The 19,642-nt window shown below is 38.9% G+C and overlaps 2 protein-coding genes across 3 annotated transcripts in view; one reads left to right on the top strand and one right to left on the bottom strand.

The window, feature by feature from the left end:
• The first annotated feature begins 692 nt into the window (after positions 1-692).
• LOC102219648 (calpain-5-like) lies at positions 693-9,538 on the top strand. Its single transcript, XM_023342012.1, has 13 exons — positions 693-856; positions 1,544-1,726; positions 3,104-3,235; positions 3,786-3,982; positions 4,879-5,071; positions 5,168-5,358; positions 5,872-5,949; positions 6,031-6,226; positions 6,323-6,445; positions 7,071-7,273; positions 7,598-7,719; positions 7,793-7,929; positions 8,532-9,538. Exons 2-13 carry the CDS (start codon positions 1,568-1,570, stop codon positions 8,712-8,714), a joined length of 1,914 nt encoding a protein of 637 aa, XP_023197780.1. The 5' UTR covers positions 693-856; positions 1,544-1,567; the 3' UTR covers positions 8,715-9,538.
• A 184-nt stretch (positions 9,539-9,722) lies between these two features.
• LOC102230909 (serine/threonine-protein kinase PAK 3) overlaps positions 9,723-19,642 on the bottom strand; it is a 37,297-nt gene continuing 27,377 nt past the window's right edge. For both annotated transcript variants that reach the window (XM_014470193.2, XM_023342011.1), the window contains 8 exons: positions 18,977-19,040; positions 17,100-17,148; positions 16,908-17,020; positions 16,170-16,287; positions 15,951-16,050; positions 15,646-15,842; positions 14,775-14,912; positions 9,723-13,922 (listed from right to left, as the gene is read on the bottom strand). In XM_014470193.2, coding sequence (XP_014325679.1) covers positions 13,833-13,922; positions 14,775-14,912; positions 15,646-15,842; positions 15,951-16,050; positions 16,170-16,287; positions 16,908-17,020; positions 17,100-17,148; positions 18,977-19,040 — 869 coding nt within the window. In that variant the 3' untranslated portion in view covers positions 9,723-13,832. The remainder of the gene's footprint in view (positions 13,923-14,774; positions 14,913-15,645; positions 15,843-15,950; positions 16,051-16,169; positions 16,288-16,907; positions 17,021-17,099; positions 17,149-18,976; positions 19,041-19,642) is intronic.

Raw genomic sequence — 19,642 nt, 5'->3', positions numbered from 1 at the left:
GAAGTCCCCCAGCAGAACAAGGAAGTCCCCAGGAGGAGCACTCTCCAATACCCCCTCTAAGAACTCCAAAGAAGGGTGGGTAATCTGAACTGTCGTTCGGCCCGTAAGCACAAACAACAGTCAGGACCCGCTGCCCCACCCGTAGGCGGAGGGAGGCTACCCTCTCGTTCACCAGGGTAAACCCCAACGTACAGGTGCCGAGATGGGGAGCAACAAGTATTCTCACTCCTGCACGACGCCTCTCACCGTGACATGTTCCTTGATACACATATTTAATTTTGAGAGAAAAACTGATCCAAAGTGTTTAGCCTGACCAGATCTCTTCACAGTGAAGTTCAGATCGCTGGTGTCTGCCAGTTTGTTTCATTCCCACAGTTAGTTCAATTTATCAGTGGTGCAAAAAAGATTAAAAATTAAAAATTGATTTAACATAGACAAGCAATAATATTTGTGATGCTAATATTATTGCTAGAAGCTTAAGTTCTGTGTGTTTATAAACCCGATCCAGCAGGTTTCTACCGGTTTTACCTTCAAGGGATGTGGGGGTGTTTATTTTCTGTTTCCCCTTCCTTAAACGCTTTCAGAGATCCAATCAGCCGTTATACATGACACACACTCCCACGCACTGATATAGCCGTCAGTCCAGTTTTCTGACCCTGTTTTTGTTTCCTCACAGTAGCAGAGCAGGAAATCTCATTTCATCTCAAACATTCTGCGCAAGGTGTGATAGAGATCTGTTTTGTGTTGTGGCTCCTGAAGCTGAAGTGTGGACTGACTTGTAAACACCTGACCTGGAGTTTGAGGGAAGATCGAAAGATTCTGGGCTCACCTTCACAAGAATAAGACTTTCCGGCTTGTAAGTGTCGCTTTTGAAATGTTTCTGTTCTCCGTCTGTAACTTTTAAGAACATGTTACATAACTTTGGCTTAAAAACTGATTAAAGAGCAGCGTTTGCCGTTTACTGAATCTCAGTTTGATCTTTACTTTAAGTATGTTTTACTTTTTGTTTCTCTTGTTGAAATAAACATGAACATGTCTTTAAACAAATAGTTTTCCCTGATCCCTATGTTGGTTTTTACATACATCCTGGAAACACTAGGAAGTGAGGATGGCGTCACCTGTAACAGCAAGATGAAAAACAAACTTAATTTCCTGAGACTTATTTTCAATATTTTCTGCGTAAAGAGAAGAAAATTAAAGTCATGACATAAAAATGGTAAATACCAGGTAAGTCACAATAAACTGTCAATCAAGACTGAATAATTAGTTATCAAGCCACCTCACCGTTCAGGTATGCAGGTAAAATGTCAGCGGTAAGCACATCCAGCATAATGATACTTATGTTGTAGATCCAGCAAAGGAGAAGGTGTCAAATCTTTTCCAATATCATAAACAACATTTTTCATCTGTCCAGACAAACTCAATGAGTCCACTGAGACTCACTCAGGGTCATGGGTCAGTCTGAAGCAGTCCCACCAAGACTAAATAATTTTTGTTTCCAGCCATATAAAGACCAGAATCCTTTGCTGTCTCTCATCTGCAGCTGTGAGGCCTCAGCATCTCCACCATGCCTGTCGCTTATAGGAATCAGCACTATGCTGAGCTGAAGAAGCAGCACAACAAAGAGAATCTGTTTGAAGATCCAGAGTTCCCAGCGACTGATTCATCTATTTATTACAAGGACCCCCCTGAAGGAGTTGAAGTTGTGGAGTGGAAACGACCCGGGGTGAGTTTATTCCACACCAGAAATGTTTAAAATGTTTTGTCTCCATAGATAATTTTTTTCCCTTGTTCTAACAAAATAATGTTCTTGATCGTCCTGAAGAGAGAATCCTAATTTGAACAAATGAAGCAACTCACATGAATTTTACCACTTTTTCTGCTTTCCCGTTACTTTCAGGATTTATTTTAAAATCTGTGCTTTACCAGATGAAGCCAGACACATCATTTCAAAGTAAAAGGAAATGACAAATGTATTTAATCTTTTTTACAAATAAAATCTTATCTTAAAAGTGTGGGATACTTTCTACAAACACTTCTAACTGTAATGACAGCTTTAAGTCTTCGGGGTTTGTCTCCAGGGCCGGCCCAAGCATCCATGGGCCCCTAAACAAAATTTGGTTTTGGGGCCTCTATTTCTACCAACAATGTAGACTGGCTGCAATCAACAGTCAGACAATTAGATCATTCACACACCTGCTAAAAACGTATTGCATCTCTGACAGTGCTGTTTACATTATATCCTATATGTGTGTATCATATAGCTAGTCGATTTATCTGTCTCGATTTCCTTAACTTTGGGAGATCGGTGATCAGCCTGTATTTACATATGAAGCCAATCTTTTCTCCTGATCTAATCAGGCCTGATCTGCATGTCTGCATTTAAAAATATTCAACCCACTGTTGCCAACTCAGTGACTTTCTTCCTATCTTTAGCAACATCTCAGACAAAATAAATTGGTAATGGACAAAATAAAAATCAGCAGGTGAGGCTTTTAAAGATTGGTAATCGGCTCTAAAAATTGATTTATTTCTTTGATTAAATAAATTTCTGTAAGGCATAATTGCAATCGCTAAAAATTTAATTTATACCGGGTGACTCTTTCTTACCTGAGAATGTGGACCGGTACCGGGCCGATTCTGTGCCTTCAAACAATTTTAACAGAAGTTTCACGTAACTTAGAAGTTGATGTAAAAATAATGTTTTAGCCACATAAATGATCATGTTCAGCAGCAAACAACATATCTCCAACTGCAGCTTAGAGCAGCTCAGTGATATATTAATGTAGCAACCATGTAGCCTGATGTAAAAACATTTTGCTAGGCAATGTCAAACACTGAGAAGTTTTTATTGTTGTCATCAAACGTGGAATGTGATAATGTGTGAAAATATCCAAAAGTATGAACATTTCTTCAAAACCTTGCAAAGAGATTGTTTTTATTATTTTGATTTTGCAGAAAATAATAAGTATTTTTGTTATTTTGTGATTCATAAAGTGTTGGAAAGTTGTGGTCATCCATGACTAACATTTGTCAATGGGGTTACTGATGTATTTCTTTATTAAAGTCACTACCTTTAAAAGAAAACATATATATATTTTAGGAAATATGTGAAAACCCACACCTCTTTGTAGAGGGCATCAGCTCTCATGACTTGAACCAGGGAAGTGAGGGAAACTGCTGGATGGTTGCTGCCTGTGCCTGCCTGGCTTTAAAATCAGACCTCTGGAAGAAGGTGAGTTTATTTGAAATTGTTAAAATAGTCTGCTTTAGCACTTCAAAATATGTATATTACATACAAAATATTTGTATTTAAAAAAAAAATCTGCTTAGATTTCTTTGGAAAATATTCAATAGTTTGACTTTAAAACTTGCACATGAAAATAGACTGATGGTTTTGTGGGACTTTGGTAACAATTTGTCCCCAAAACTGTGGTATGTGGTCATCATTTTGAGAAGTTGACAGAAACTTAACACCAAAGAAGTCCAAGTAGCTACAAGAGAGAAAACTATGTGAATGATCTGTTCCAATAACAATGCAGCTGATTCAGTTTCATTCCTTCAAAATATTTCAACACAACCTCTGTTAATGTAAACCAGACACAGGTTACCCATAATGCCGTACTTTAAAGATTTAGAATTCTAAATATATATCCAGAAGACGACTGTCCATTCTCTAATCCAATGTTTAAATTCTTTACTACCATCACTTTGGAAGACGTAACGATGTCATCCTGCCAAACTGCGAGACGTTTGGTACATTTATTGTGCTTGATTGTTTCCAGGTAATTCCTGACTGGAAGGAGCAGGAGTGGGATTCAAACTATGCTGGGATTTTTCACTTCCGGTTCTGGATCTTCGGTGAGTGGATAGACGTGGTGATAGACGACCGGCTGCCGACAAGCAACGGAGAGCTCATCTACTGTCAGTCAAAACAAAACAATGAGTTCTGGAGCGCCCTGCTGGAGAAAGCCTACGCCAAGTCAGTAAACCAAATCTGTTCCTCAGAATCCTGTAAATTCACTGGCAGCCCTGACAAAGCTGCATAGTTTGTCTTAATTTAAATTAATATGTTATTGTGTTTGTATCGTGTCACTAAAAACTGTGAAAAATCCGTCCTTTAAGCTGAGTACATTAGTTTGATTTGAATAAGAAGTATGTTACTTTTTTAACTCATTCAGAGTAAAACAAAATTTTTAAGTATCAGTCTATAACTTCATGCAAAGACAAGAGAACATGTCATCTAAACAATGCTGTTGTGTCTTATCTTCATGGATTATTTTGCTGAAAGTATTCACTTACACATTCATTCATTAAATCCAGATACACTACTAGAAACATTTGTGAATGAATAGATCAGTACTAGGAGCTCGGAGTGGCATCATGACGCAATGTCACCAGTGCAAAACCTCGATCTAACTCTGCAATCAGCTCTTGGTTTGTTTCTAAGAAATTAGAAGCGACAGGAGCTCAGCCACCAAGTGGTAGGCCATGTAAAATCACCGAGCGGAGTCACTTGATCCAGAGGAACCTGCTGCACAGAGGTCACAGAGGTCACAGAGGTCACACTTCTCTGAGTCAACAGCTATAAATTTCCACTTCACGTGGTCATCAGATTAGCTGAAGGACAATGTGTAAAGAGATTCAAAGGATTTCCAATGCTTACCAAATGCATCCAACTGTGGCAACAGCAAACACATTGGATTACGCATGGTGCGAGGCCATACGTACTCGGTGCAGCATGCTGCCACTGGACTCTGGAGCTGTGGAGACATGTTGTCTGGAGTGATGAAACTTAGTTGGATCTCGTCCGTAACAGAGCCAGCTGTTGCCGGTGACTATCAACTATTCAAATGTCCCTCCTTCCACTGTGCTCAGGCTCTTTGGCTGCTATGAGTCCCTGGATGGAGGCAACACTAGAGATGCTGTGGTGGATTTCAGTGGAGCCGTGGCGGAAGCCATCGACCTGCAGGAAGAGAAATACTACACAGATAAAAAAACACAAGATAAGTTGTTTGATAATCTTCTCAAGGTGTGGGAACACAATGGAATCATCAGCTCCTCCATCAATGTGAGTGACTACAGGTTCCTGCAAGTTTTCTCTGTTTATGTTTCCTCAGAGTCTTTGACCAGGTCAAAATTAAACATTTTCTTTGAAATTTCACAGCCGCAAGGATTTGAACTTGAGTCAAGGACGGATAACGGGCTGGTGCGAGGCCATGCGTACTCGGTAACTGACGTGAAACGAGTGCAGTTGAGTCACGGGCTGCGGGCCTACTTCAAGAATGACACCATTCCACTCATCCGCCTGAGAAATCCCTGGGGTAAAATTGAGTGGACAGGAGCGTGGAGTGACAGGTCAGCAGGGGTCATGTGGGAATCATTTTCCTATCACTGAGTTAGGGTTAGCTAACTCCAATCTTTCAGAGCTTTATTCTTACAAAATAATTTGAAAACTAAGTATAGTACGTGTTATCTGGTAGACAAGAATGTCCTCAGTTTAATGCGGCATATTCATGTTAAAGGTTAAGCAATAGTATTTCCAGAATACCAAAGATGTTCAGTGGCTTAGATGACAAGTAGTTTTACAGTGTAATAAGTGTAGGCAAGGAAACAATCTGTTAACAGCAATGCAACCAATCCGGTTACATTTCTTAGGAATAATGCAACACAATCTCTGTCACTTATAAGGAGTCACAGATTATGTATGAATTTACTCTGTAAAGACACAAATGTGAAAACAATTTATTATTTTTTCCATGTTATAGGGTGACATGTGAAACAGATGTTGTCTAAAGTAGAATATTCTCTGCATCTTTTGAATGCCTCCTTTAAATAACCACCTTTTTGGCTTTGCTGATTGTTTGTCAGTTCTGAAGAATGGTCAAAGATCGGTGACGCAGAAAGAGGCAACCTTGGCATCACAGTGGCAGATGATGGAGAGTTTTGGTGGGTCTCTGATTACACTGCAGCTATTTAATTTGATTCCTATCTGTTCATTATTGATGAGCTCTCTGATTGGATCAACAGGATGTCATTCACAGACTGGTGCAAGAACTTCACTGATGCGGATATTTGCCATCTAATGAACACCTCACTGATCAGCACTGAGAAGAACTGGAATGAGGCAGTGAACTTTGGGAAATGGACTCGACACAGCGACCCCCTGCTGAACCGCTGCGGTGGTTGTATTAACAACAAGGAGACATTTCTACAGAACCCACAGGTGCTGACGGCTCAGGAGACTCTGTCTCTCCATCACTGACAGTCTGTCTACTAACTAACAACTAAAAACAAGTTAAAATTTTCTCTTCTCTTCCAGTACTTGTTTGATGTCACCAAAGAATCGGACGAGGTCCTGATCTCACTGCAGCAGAAAGACAGAAGGATCTACAGGAAAGAAGGTCAAGGAGACAATCTAGACATCGGCTTCAGGGTCGTAAAGGTAACACAAAAACAAGGACTCTGCTGTTAAACACAGGTGCATAAATGCAGTGGAAAGCTGTGTTGATTATTTATTTCTATGTACAGTTAAAACAATACACTATATAAAAAGACAAATGTGTTTTTTTGTCATTGTTTGATGTGACATAAGAATAAACTTTTCTTGTTTTAAAAAACAGGATCATTTTTCCCACATTTTTTCTATTTGTTAAATGCCAGAATAATGACAGAGATCCTTTTTAAGGCAATTTGTATTAAAGGTCTAAATACACTAAAATCACTATGCCTTTGGGACATTTTAATTATTGGTAACATCTGAGTTAATTGGACTCAGATGACTTATAAGACTGGAAATGTGTTCCTCAGTAAGTACTGGTTAGCTACACACTATTACACTAGTTATACCAGCTCCTAACTACTGTTGTTAATCTAATTTGGTGTTCCTTATCCTAAAGTGTTACCCTCTTAAAAAATAAAATTATTTGGAAACCAGTACATCAAGTTATCTGGTTTAAGTGACACAAAGAAAACAAAAGAAATTGAGGAAATATATTCTAATCATAGTTAAACTACATGCACAGAAATAAGCTGCAGTGGTGAATGTACAACCTGGAGTTCCTTTGCAGGTGGAGGTGAACAGGAAGTATCGTCTGCACAACATGGAGACGCTAAAAAGTATGCACAAGTCCACCTTCCTACCTGCTCGGATGATGTTCATGAGATGTGAGCTGCCAAAGGGCCGATATGTCGTCATCCCGACCACCTTCGATGCTTTCATGGAAGGAGAGTTCATGCTCCGGCTTTACACGGACGTGGACTCCGGCTGCCGGTATGAAACTGATGGCACAGAAAATTCAAATTCAAATGATTTAAACTAACCTTTGGTTGAACCTGTGGAAATCTAATATTTTGTCTTTGATAAAGCATCATGTATTTCAAAGCCTTGAGGGAAAACAAACTATTTTAAAATGCTGATGTGGACCCTGAATGATGGATTGTATTTTATAGAAGCAACCATATTGGTTTTTAGCAATTGGAGCAATATTTGGGTTTTGCTTGCTCTAAAACATGAAATATGTTTAAGTCAGACTGGCTGCCTTTTGATTGAGGTCATAATATTAAGAAATATGATTCTATCCATGTCTTCCCTCAGGGAGCTAGTGAAGGACAAACCACAGACTAAATGTTGGACTCCGCTTTTTGGATATCCTCAAGTCGTTACCCACATATATGTGGACAGAGCTGAGATCGGTCAGCAAGGAGACCAGGCAGAGGGTAAGAGAACATTTTTTCAAACTAGTCCTGCTCATTTATAATTCACAGAAATAAAACTAAATGCATCTTTTAGGCATAAACCCATATTTGATCATTTCCTGCGAGAGCCAATCAGTGAAGTCCATCGCCAAGAAGAACTCTTTGACGCCGGAGTTTCAATTTAGCGCCATTTTCTTCAGGAAGAAGGTCAGAGAGCCCCTAACAGTGCAGGTAAGTTGAAAAATCAGTCAAGTGACAGTGATTAGTCTCACATAGATTGGTGGGGCTGGTATTTACTGCCCAGGCTTACAGTTGTGCTTTTAGTCATTTACTATTGTTAGAGCTGAAAAAACACCAAAAGGCAGGAAAAAAGACTTTAAATGAAAACAAAGCAGAGTCAGGATTTCTCTAAACAACATAAATGGTAAATTGAAAGGCTTTCCCTATACATATTTAAATAAACTAAATGATAATGACACTTTTGTAAGAAAAACTAAAACAAATGTACACAAGTTTTGGCAAACCTGGTAAAGACGTGTGAAATCCCCACAAATAGATATTTAATTTATGTAACAATAATGCTTCCAGCACATCACTGTGGCAAAGTAATAAACTGATTTATTCAATATATACTATATATTCAAAAACACTTAAGACCTGGGAAGAAAGGGCTGAACATGTAACACTTCCACTACAGCACAGTATGTCATTTTTACACATTATGTAATTAAATTAGTTTGTCTATTAATTGCAGCCTGGGCAAAAGTTTCTGTTCTAACACAACAAATCACCTCCTGTGTTATTTGCTACTGAACCTGTCTGGTCTTTTCCAGTTGTGGAGCGATGACCTTGGATCGGACAAATTCTTAGGGCAGGTCACGCTGTCCGGGAGGCCTGATGACGTCTCTCACCTTCAGCAGCTCCAGCTGAAGAATAAAGGCAGTAAGGAGGCGGACAATATGCCCGGAAAAATCGCCCTGAGGATCCTCACTTCAGACGAGCTGACGGCCTTATAATGAGACGGCGCCTTCATCAACATTTAAAACATACAGTATCTTTGTGTGTTGTCAATGAACCAAAACAGCTCAAGCACTGTCCACGTTGAGTTAATTTTTTAGAAAGGTAGGAGGAAACAAGATCTGACCAGATTTTGGGTTCATTTTTTGATTTCTTATTATTCTTATTAAACATGAGTAACCTTACTTTTAATATCGGAGCAAGATGTAGAGAAACTCCACTATTAGTTTATAAATCTAGTACAAACTTAGGAAGTACCACCAACTTTATGGAATCAGACATGGAGAGTCAACATTTAGCTTTATATTGTGCAAATCTAGAACTCAACCCAGAACAACTGGAACCAACATTTAGTTTTGGACCTCACTAATCTTAAGAAACATGGAGAACCAACATCTAATTTTATCAGAACAAGAATCCAGAGAAATCCCTACCAGTTTATATGGACGACTTATTCTTACTCTTATTAAACATGGAGCCAATATGTAATTTTATACTTTTAAATTTTTGTCTTTCTTTTGGTTTGTTTGCATTTCCTTCTAATTCATGTAACGCACTTTGAACTGCCTTGATGCTGAAAATGTGATATAAAAAATACTTTACCTTCTTTTTATAAACATGTTCTAGTTTGACTACTATGTATTTTTGGGAATAATTTCTTCATGAAACTATACTGTGAATAAAACTGAAGTCAGTGACATTAAAACTTGATGCAAATACGCCATTACCCATTAAAAAATATGCATGCACCATCGTTTGCATCGCTTTTACCAACAAAGCAAATTATGCAAGTATGACAACTTAAAAATAAATGTATTCTCCAGACTCTTGTTTTTTCTCCTCTTTTTATTTTCAGTCCAGTTCCCAAACTGCAATATTTTGTATTTTTACACTCAAGACACAGCCATGCACGATTCAAAGTTCAAAAAGTCTATTGCTTCAACCACAGTTAAAAATAGTTTATCCAAAACCTCATTTCTCTCCCCCCCCCCGATTCTTACTTGTCCTTTTTTTTTTTTTTCAAAGACAGGGAAAGGTCTGCCGAGGTACGCCGGATAGATCAGCAGTTTACAAAGCTAGACAGTAATAAGAGTAATAATAATAATAATAAAGATAATAATTTAAAAAGTAACATTTTTTGTCTTTGTTCCATTCTCTTGATACACATTAATAGAGGAATTTTTCACACCACGTGTACAGGTTTAGACATTCAGAAGATAGGAATGTACAGGAGCAACCACAGAAAAGTGGGAAGGGAAGGATGGGGTGTGGGTGGGCACATCAGTGGTGTCTCCTGTCCCGAAGTTCACCTTTGTGCTCATAGTTCAGACCTGTACAAGGGTTAGAAAGGCCAAAACGTCCCAGGGCCAGGGAGGCTTTCCGACAGGCCACACGCAGCGACACAGAGGAGGAGGAAGAGGAGGGCAGCCGCGCTCGGCCTGGACTGACTGTGTGGGCCTGCACACAGAGAGCTGGGATCAGAGGCTCGCTCCACAGATGAAGAATTGTCTGCTATAGAGCCCCCCCACCCCAAAAAAAAAAAAACAGAGAGAGGCGGATCTGGGAGTATGCAGAGACGGCGTGTAGGTTGGACTTTCTCTGTTTTTTGGTTGTTGTTGTTTTTTTTTTCCCCAATTCCCAGAGTGCAGAACATTTATTGGTACCATACGAGTCACCTGAATTATTATCAGCTTAAGTTACACAGTTCTGAAAAACAGACAGGGAGGGCAGGGGGAGAGGACCTGCCATATTTACATACATACATACCCTAACAATCCCAGCCTATGTGTTTCAGGAGATAACAGTGCACAGTTTGTTTTCACATGCATGGAATCTGCTGCGTCCTCAGGTCTGTCGCCTCTCCTGCATCTTCTGTACAGAGGAGGTACGATGTTTCTGAGCAGCAACCCTGCACCTCACAGGTAAGGTGGAAAACAGGAGTGAGGCATCTTTTAGTGCAGATTGAGGCAGCCCCCCATCATCATCATCATCATCATCATCATCATCATCATTATCACATAAACAGACCCACACACACACACACACACACACACAGTGGAGCTACAATGCCGGTAAGAAATGTGCATCCACTCATCATTGGTAGGAACGTCGTTCGTTTTGGTCGTTTATTCACTACATTCTTTCTGTAGCCACTAACAAGGTTCTGACAGAACTCATGTCCTGTCATAGATCTGGTTTTTAAAATATGGCCTAGGGTTTGACGATATGATTAAAAATCGTATTACAATAAGACATTTTCATATCAGTTGATATCAATAATTATTTGTTTGTTTTTTGTTTTAAATAGCTGAAATAATGCCAAACTGTTGATGTGACCTTTCCTGTTTCATCCAGTTTCCTCTTGAGTTGATTCAGGCTAAACCTGAAACTGCTGCTGCGTATCTTACTCAACAGGTTGTTGCTAGGTAACCAGAGATTGAATGAGTTGCTAGGTAACCAGAGAGCAGTGAGTTAGCTCATGCCACAAATTTTGTTCAGCTGGCCCTGAGAGGATGAGAGGCTAAAGCCTTTCATTTGCCCACATCTCCCAGAATGCTGTGCGGTTCTGGAACAGAGTTCAGTGAAATTATCAACATTTCATCTGATGTATTGATCAAGTGTCTATCACCATATATATTGTTATTGATTTATTGCTCAGCCTGAGCAAATTTCTATAAGGTCCCTGTCAGAAACATTCCAGGAAGTTAATGTTAGCCTATTTTATTTATTTCAAAACCGGTTTTATGTGTATATGGGACCTTTGTGCTGTTCGAACAAGGCTCAAGTAAATCAGCTGGTGTCACTGAACTCTCTATGCTAGTTTTACATAAACACAGACTGAAAGGATGCCATTTGAACACCAAAATGGGTTTGGAACAAATAAAACTGATCAACATTAAGCTTAAGGAAACACAACCCCAAAGTCCCTGGTTTTAAAAGCATGCTCACAATTAGAAAATAACAGACTTGTGTCTGAGGCTGTGTTTTAAATGAAGTGTTCCAGTTCTGCTTAGAAAAGCGATCAATTATTCAGCCAGAATTATGGTAGCAGCTTGTTGGTGGCTATAAAAAGTGTGAAGCAAGAACAGTCGACTTGTTTCAAAGCCTGATATTAACACAACATTCACGTCGAGAATGAGTTCATGCGAGTTTCTCACGGCATTGTACGTGGGGGAATGCCGGAGGAAGCTAGTGAATGCAACCACGGACGAATAAACTTTGTACTGTAATGAGTTTAAACTCTAAACCAGGTATGAGAGGAATGGGTACAATCATAAGAACGGCGCTCCTTATTTAGCTCTGCGGATAACGCTCACCTCTCTCAAATCTGTCGCATATTTGAAAACCAACAACAAAATGTAATGACCTTATGAGAAATAAGTCAAAATACAAGACACATTCAATAAAAACTAAAGCTCGGACGAGGAGCAACTTAAATTTTATGTCAGAAGGACGTGAAGTTTTCCACTTAACCAGGCTTCCTCTTACATCAACATTCAGAAGGAAAATTAAAATTACAATGAACAGACGTTTCATTTTGTTGTTTTGTAAATGAGACATGTTTCTACTGGATTTCATCCTCTGCTCACGGTTTAAGGACAGATGAGAAGCATGGACTTTAGATTGAATTCAGGATTATTATCTTCTTAATTTATCACTTTTCCTCTAATTTATCCAAACCATATCAGAATCTTACTGAATCTGTTTTCATATTTTCTCATTTTATAACCACAAACGTCATGTTACAAATACAAGATTGTAGAGCATGGTTGTGGAAATAGAAGGAGGAAAATGCACAGCTTACAATTAAAAATATATATATTAAAGGTGTAATGTGCCTTTGTAATCGAGTTTATGTTCCTACATAAAATCAAGGAGTCCAACTACTAAGATATGATAATCCAGCTGGACTAAAAAGGAAATCGATAAGAAGCCATTTTAGAGACATGGAGCTAAAAACAGGACAATGCAGGAAGTAAATCTGCTAGATGGCACCTTGTACCTGCAAACCACTGATCATTTTCCTTCAACTTCACAATTATGCATCATAAATAAAGTCCAAATTCAATACACAAAGCTGATGTTTGCAACATGACAAAATGTGGAAAGGCTTTTTGCATCGCACTGTATGAAAACAAACAAACAAAAAAAACATCAATGCTAAAAAATTAGGAGTAATAATGTTTCAAATGATAGTTTGTTTCAGAATGTTTCAAAAATTATATTATAAATAATGAAGACTTCACATATTCAAAAAGTAATTTAAAATAAACCAAATATAAAAATGAAATTGAATTTATGTCCAGTGATTAAAACCAAAAAAAACAAATGAATTGGAAAAAAGAGGTTGAGCACAAATCATATATAAGAACTGCAGAAATTGATTTCGGAAAAGGTATTTAAAGCTTTCATGAGTCACGAAGAAATCATTCTTGAATTTGTGTTCCTCTTCAGGTAGTTGCATTCCTACGTTCATTCACACACAAAACACAGCAGAGCAGGCGATCTGCAGAGGGTTAGCGGTGCTTCTTCACAGAACCACGGTCATGCAGGCTGACGTCGGGTCCAAACCGAGAGGGAAGGAAGCCAATCCTAACCCGGGACGGGGAAGAAATCTTTGTTTCCCCGTTTCACTGCTGCAGTAGTTTTTTATTTTTACTCTTGAGAATAAGCACCTTTCCTTCTCACTTTTATCGAAACTATTTTTCCTTTGCTGTTTAGGGAGGGATTTGTCCCAAAACAAGACATGATGTGAACAGAAGTGCACGGTTTGTTTACACACACACGCATACGCACGCACACACACACACACACACCTACACACACACACGCATGTCTGACATACTTGTGATAGACTGCTCTACATGTACAGTGCTGGAGAAGTAAACAAGGAGGCAAGGTCTGTTTTTTCAGCAGCGTGGCCCAGAGGCTGCAAAGCCAGATGTCCGTCCCACAGACGAGGCCTGGAGGACGAGCGGTGGCGGCTGGGGGAGGGTCTTATGCCCTTGTGCTGTCACTGTCAGTCACACAAACCCACCCCATTCACCCAAACCCCTGCTGTCATGAAAGCAACGCATCAGCGCTCCGGCCTTTGGCTTGGACAGGGAGCCCCACCCTCAGCGACTGCTGTTCTTTATGGCTTCCTTAGCAGCTACAATCAGAGGCGTCAGGCTGGAAAGGGGCTTCGCCAGCTTGAGGAAGGAATGCTGCAGGCACAAAGGAGGAGATGAAAGCATGGACAGGAGAGATTCTGTCAACTTGCGGTTAAAATTGTGAGAATCAGGTGACGCGTGTGCACAGATGGAGAATACATCTAAAATACAGCTCTGGAAAAACTTAAGAGACCATTTAAAATGACCCCTTTTACTCTTTATAGGTTTAGGTTTGAGTAATATGAACAATGTCCTTTTATTCTATGAACGACTGACAACATGTCTCTGAAATTCTAAGCAAAAATTTAGTTTTTATTTGCAGAAAATGAGAAATTGCAACCATAACTAAATACATACAGTGTTTACAGACCTCAAATAATGCAAAGAAAACAAGTTCAAATTCATTTAGAAACAAGAAATCAATATTTGGTGAAATAACCATGAGGTTTTCCATGGGGTTCAGTGCAATGGACTGAGCTGAATAATTCAATCTTATTGAACTTTTTAGCAAATCCGCTAATTTGCTTCCTTTAAAAGTGGCAGAATAAATCTTACCTTTGCACCAGCAAAACAGAACTTCTTACCAATTAGTTTTGGTTTTAGCACAAATTTCTTAAAACACTTAAAATAAAGAAAACTTACATACAAGTCACTTTTCAGCAAGAAATAGGAGCTTATGTTCAGGCAATAATTCCTAATATTGATGAAAATGTATAAACGAAATAACCTCCCATATTATAACTTAGGATAATTTTTCTTGCAAAAAGAAAATACCCAGAATTTGCTTAATCTTCCAAAATGTTTGTGGCGGAATATTTTGTGGTCTGTTAAAACCAAATAGACCCAAATATTTGGGACAAAAACTGCCATGAAGTTTTAATTATTATATATTTTTTTGATATTCACCTGCAGCAGCTCCTTGGCAGAGCCTCTGCGGTCCACATCCATCTCCAGACAGCGGTTGAGGAAGTCTCTAAACACCGATGAGAGCCTTTCTGGGTTCTGCAGCTCTGGAGTACCATTGGTTGCTATCAGGTAAAGTGCCTGCAGTTAAAAACATAATGATACTTTTAAAATTTAAATCCAAATATCTTGAAAATATTAAATCAGCAAGATTTCGAGAGAAAGTCTAAACATTGCCTTGAAGTATATCCAGCAAAATACATTTATCTCCATTTTTTTTCCTGTGTAAATGTTTCTTCTGATCCATCATTACATCTCTCTGTACTTCCATTAATAAAAATCCAATAATCTGTATCAAAAAAAAGCTGGTGATCTTGATCATAAAGTGTTATGTTACAGTAAGAAGCGAAAGGGATTTTTTTTAACATTTGAGTTAACATCTCTATGTTAGATATGCAAGCTAACCAATACTCATACTAACATCAACATTTATCGTGAGTTATAAGTCACACCTATTATAATATCTGATGTTTGGTTGACTGATGTTTATATGGTGAAGTGACTGCAGCCCAAAAACAAATTTCCCCTGTGAGACAGTAAAATATAACTTACACTCTGCTTTCAGTTGAACTTTGCCACTTTAAACACCAAACTTCCCTCTTATCAGAACTTTATGTGATAGGTCAATTTTCTTTACAATTATCCAAACATCTACTGGATGTTAGAAGAAAAAAAACAACAAAATACAGCAGAGTTCATAGTTGCAATGCGACAGAATGTGTGTGTGAGGCGTTGTACTGATGCAGTTGATGCAGAGTCAGTTTGCACCTAACAATGGAAAAACAACAACAACCGTTTCCTGGACTGCATTTACCCTGAGTGGATTCTCGTTCAGATAAGGTGGCTCTCCCTCCACCATTTCTATCGCCATGATTCCCAGAGACCAGATGTCCACTTTTGGTCCGTAAGCCTTTCGGGTCACCACCTCCGGTGCCATCCAGTATGGTGTTCCCACCATCGTGCTGCGCTTGTTCTGCTCTGGAGTGATCTGGGCGCAGAAACCAAAGTCGGCTGCAGAGGAAGGCAGAGGAAAGTCATTTAGTTATTTACTTTACTCAGGTTGGTTTTTCTTCTCTAAAAATTTGTACTTTTTGGTACCAGTCTTTAAACGTGACTTACTGAGCTTCACGGATCCATCCATCCCCAAGAGGATGTTGTCACTTTTTATGTCTCTGTGGATAACCTGGTTGGAGTGTAGAAAGTCCAAAGCTTGGAGACACTATGAGGACAAAAGTAGAGGCACATACATTCAGCATCCATGTTCCTAGAAGCACATTTGAGCGGTCTCTTTTCTTCTGACTTCCATTTCACTGTGGATGTCCAAACCTGGTTTCTTACCTCTCTGCAGACGGCGGCGATCTGGCCCTCGTCCATACAGGTCTCAGTCACAACATCCGTCAGCGAGCCTCCAGCCAAATACTCCATCACCACCCACAGCTCGTCTCCTACCAGGTAGCTGTGGGATGAAGAGAACAGGAAAGGGATGAATCTTTCCTTCAACAGTAAGCCTCATCAGTTTGACAAACCACTGCCTGTGGGATGGAGGCTGAAGCATTACTAATAAAAACACATTATAGGTCTACATGGTTGTTGCTGAGCAAAGATGTGACCACAACAGAAAGGTTAGTGAGAAAATGAACAGTTTCAACTGTGGCAGCGTTCCTGCTGCTTTGAAACACTAGGTGGCAGTGTTTCACCTCAATATAAGCTCAGACTACTCATAAAATCGAGAGAAGAAAATCTGTAGAAGCAGGAAAAAATCGTATAAAAAGGAGGTTCAGACAATTCCTCAGTGTCACTACAGTAAAAGCTGAATTGTGTTAACTTAGTTCATAGAGGCTAAGGTAAATGTTTAGGTTTCATAAATGTCAATGTTTTATTAATTGAATATCCTAAAATAAGCCTCACAGATTTTTGTTTTTGTTTTTAGAAACTGAAAATCTTTGAATTTGGATTGCCTGTTTGACAAAATAGCCTTAAAATTTTGTCGTATGGGGAATGCACATTTACAGTTTCCTTGACAACAGCAAAACATTTACATTTTAGAAGTAAGGTTCTGGTTTTCAAACAACTAACCTGTCCAGGTAGTTCACTATGTTGGAGTTTTTGTTTTCCCTCATCACCAAGATCTCGTTGATGATCAGCTCCTTCTTGGGTTGTTGCTGCAGGTTCATCTGCTTGATGGCCACCTGAGACCACAGATATTTATGGCTTCACGTAGGTAAAGATTAGCAGGAGAAATTAGCAGAGAAGAACATGACATTTTACCTCTTGACCAGTTGCTATGTCGATGGCAGTGTAGACGGTGCCAGACGCTCTGAAAAAACAAAACAGTAGAATTAAAAGCGAAACATACAACATTAAAACAAACAAAAAATACTTTTTAAACCTAAAAATTACTTTTATTTGGAGAAAGATCTATTTATTACATTTGAATATTTCTGTTTTTTAGAAGCTGGCACATACAACTAGCTAGAAATTAAAGTAAGAACAAAAAAAAGTTAATCTGACTGCAATAAAATTAGATTTTGCAGCATGAATCAAAATATCTTCAGCTAAAACTACGTTGGTACAAAAAACGACTATGGATTACACCAGTCACTCAAATAATTAATATTTCTAAACTCTTCATCAACACACTACTTTTTCACCACAAACTTTTAGATTTACTTTGTGATGTTTTACATTGTTTTTTACAGATGAAACTGTTTAGAGTGCATTTGCGTAGAATTGTCTTTCGCTGATGTCAACTGCTAGTTATTTGAGGTATGTCCCAGTCAACAGTGCTTATCTACAAACTTGCATTTCTTCCATTTCTTTCTTTCAAAACAGCTCGATATCAGTCAGATTCAAGTCTTGCCACAGATTCTCAGTTGAATTAAGGTCTGGACTTTTGACATGGCCATTCTGATACGTGACTAACTATTTTGATCTTTGTGTTCTGCTGAAAGCCGAACCTCTGCCCTGATCCTCTGTAGGCTCTAGCCGCTTTTCTTCTGGGATCGCTTTTTATTTTACCTCGGTACTGATTTAAAACAGTTTTTACACATTTCAAGCTTTCATTTAAAGCTCTGTAGACTATCAACAAAACAAAGTTCTACCCTTTATGAAAAGGGAGCCAGCACACGGATTTAAGGAGTGGTGGGATCGAGCTTACTGTTGTCTTTTAAGAATTTTGGATGATTGCCTATTTATCTTCACTGATCTGTGCTCTTCTTCAAAAGGTTAATGTACTGGAAACTAAAGTGTGTACCAGATCCTGTTTCCTGTTTAGTCAGAAAAGCCTTCATTTTGACAATCTGGCTGTGGACTGATTTACTGCTGAACCTTATTTGGTATTTACAGTTCAGATCTGAGTACATGATGACACCTTGACTTTCAGGAGCAAAAACAACAACAAAAAAGACTTCTGTCTTTTCTGCACTAAGTTGGATGATATCCAGAGCTTACTAAGAGACTGAAAGCAATTTGTTTACTTAATTTTATTGCTTGGTATCAAAGTTAAAAGGACGTAATACAGATGCATCTTAGAAATTAAACCACATATTCTTTCCTCACATTTCTCAATTATGAACGACTTTGTTTAAAAATAAAATTTTAATAGAATACATTGAAGTTTGCGTTTGTAAAATATAAAATTTCAAGGGGTATGAGTGAAGTTAAGTCTGTATTTAACTCTCAGTTAAAAGCCTTCTTCTGAATTCCTGCTGCTGTTTCTTCCTCTTTCTCCTCTGTCACAGGCCATGAATTATAAAGTAGAGTTTCTGGTGGTAATAAATTCAAGATAAGAGAATGGAGAGAAAACAGACAACTACCCAGTCTTCAGCTATCCACTTGATCAAATATGGAAATGTTGAGCATGGTGTGAAGATTACAACCAGTGCACGTTTTTTCTTAACCCGTACAGAGGAGTCGTGAATTAAAAAAAAAAAAAAAGCATTTAAAGATGCAGAGAAAAGTAGAGAGAGGCAGCTAGCTGGTGGAGCTAATCTGTGTTTCCATATTTTTGGGATTCAGTTTTCATTTCCTGTCCACTCACTTTTCTCACGGCTATCCAACCCTAAGCCTCTCTTAGTTCCCTTGCAGAGACTGACGCTTTAAAAAAAAAAAGACTCATTTTGTTTGTTCGCCATGAAGAGACTTACCCTTGTCCTATTTTCTCAAAGCGTGTGTACTTCTTTTTGGGATCCCCCACGCTGACAATGCTCCCTGAGTCGGAGAGAACAGATAATATAATATAATATAATCAGCATCCCGGCTGCATATTCCTGTTTTGATGGATTCCTGGTGATTCAAGCTGATGTTATGTCACAGGCAGGCAGCAGACTAATTAAGTACATTAATACACTGAAATTATTTCCCTTTTCTCATAACGCAAACCACTTAAAATAGCTTTTTATTATAGCCACATTCATCCAGTCAAACTTAAGAACGCATAAACATTTCTACAACAGTTCTTTCATTGTTAGGGAAATCGGGGGAAGCTGGAATCGAACAAACAACCTTCGAATTACAAGACAACTACTGTACCTCCAGTAGAGTAACTGGCATTTTGTACATATTGACTAAAGAAGATCACAAATAAAACACAAACGGACACGGATACTATCAGGGGGAAAAAAAAGTCTAAATGTGATGCACAATTTTATCTAAACAAGAATAAATCTAACAATGGGGCGTGCCGTGGTGGCGTAGCGGTTGGCGCGACCCATATTTGGAGGCCTTCAGTCCTCGACGCAGCCGTCGCGGGTTTGACTCCCGGACCCGACGACATTTGCTGCATGTCTTCCCCCCTCTCCTTCCCCGTTTCC

The sequence above is a fragment of the Xiphophorus maculatus genome, chromosome 11 (assembly GCF_002775205.1).
Source record: "Xiphophorus maculatus strain JP 163 A chromosome 11, X_maculatus-5.0-male, whole genome shotgun sequence".
NCBI lineage: Eukaryota > Metazoa > Chordata > Actinopteri > Cyprinodontiformes > Poeciliidae > Xiphophorus > Xiphophorus maculatus.
This window is presented reverse-complemented; position numbering and strand designations above follow the sequence as displayed.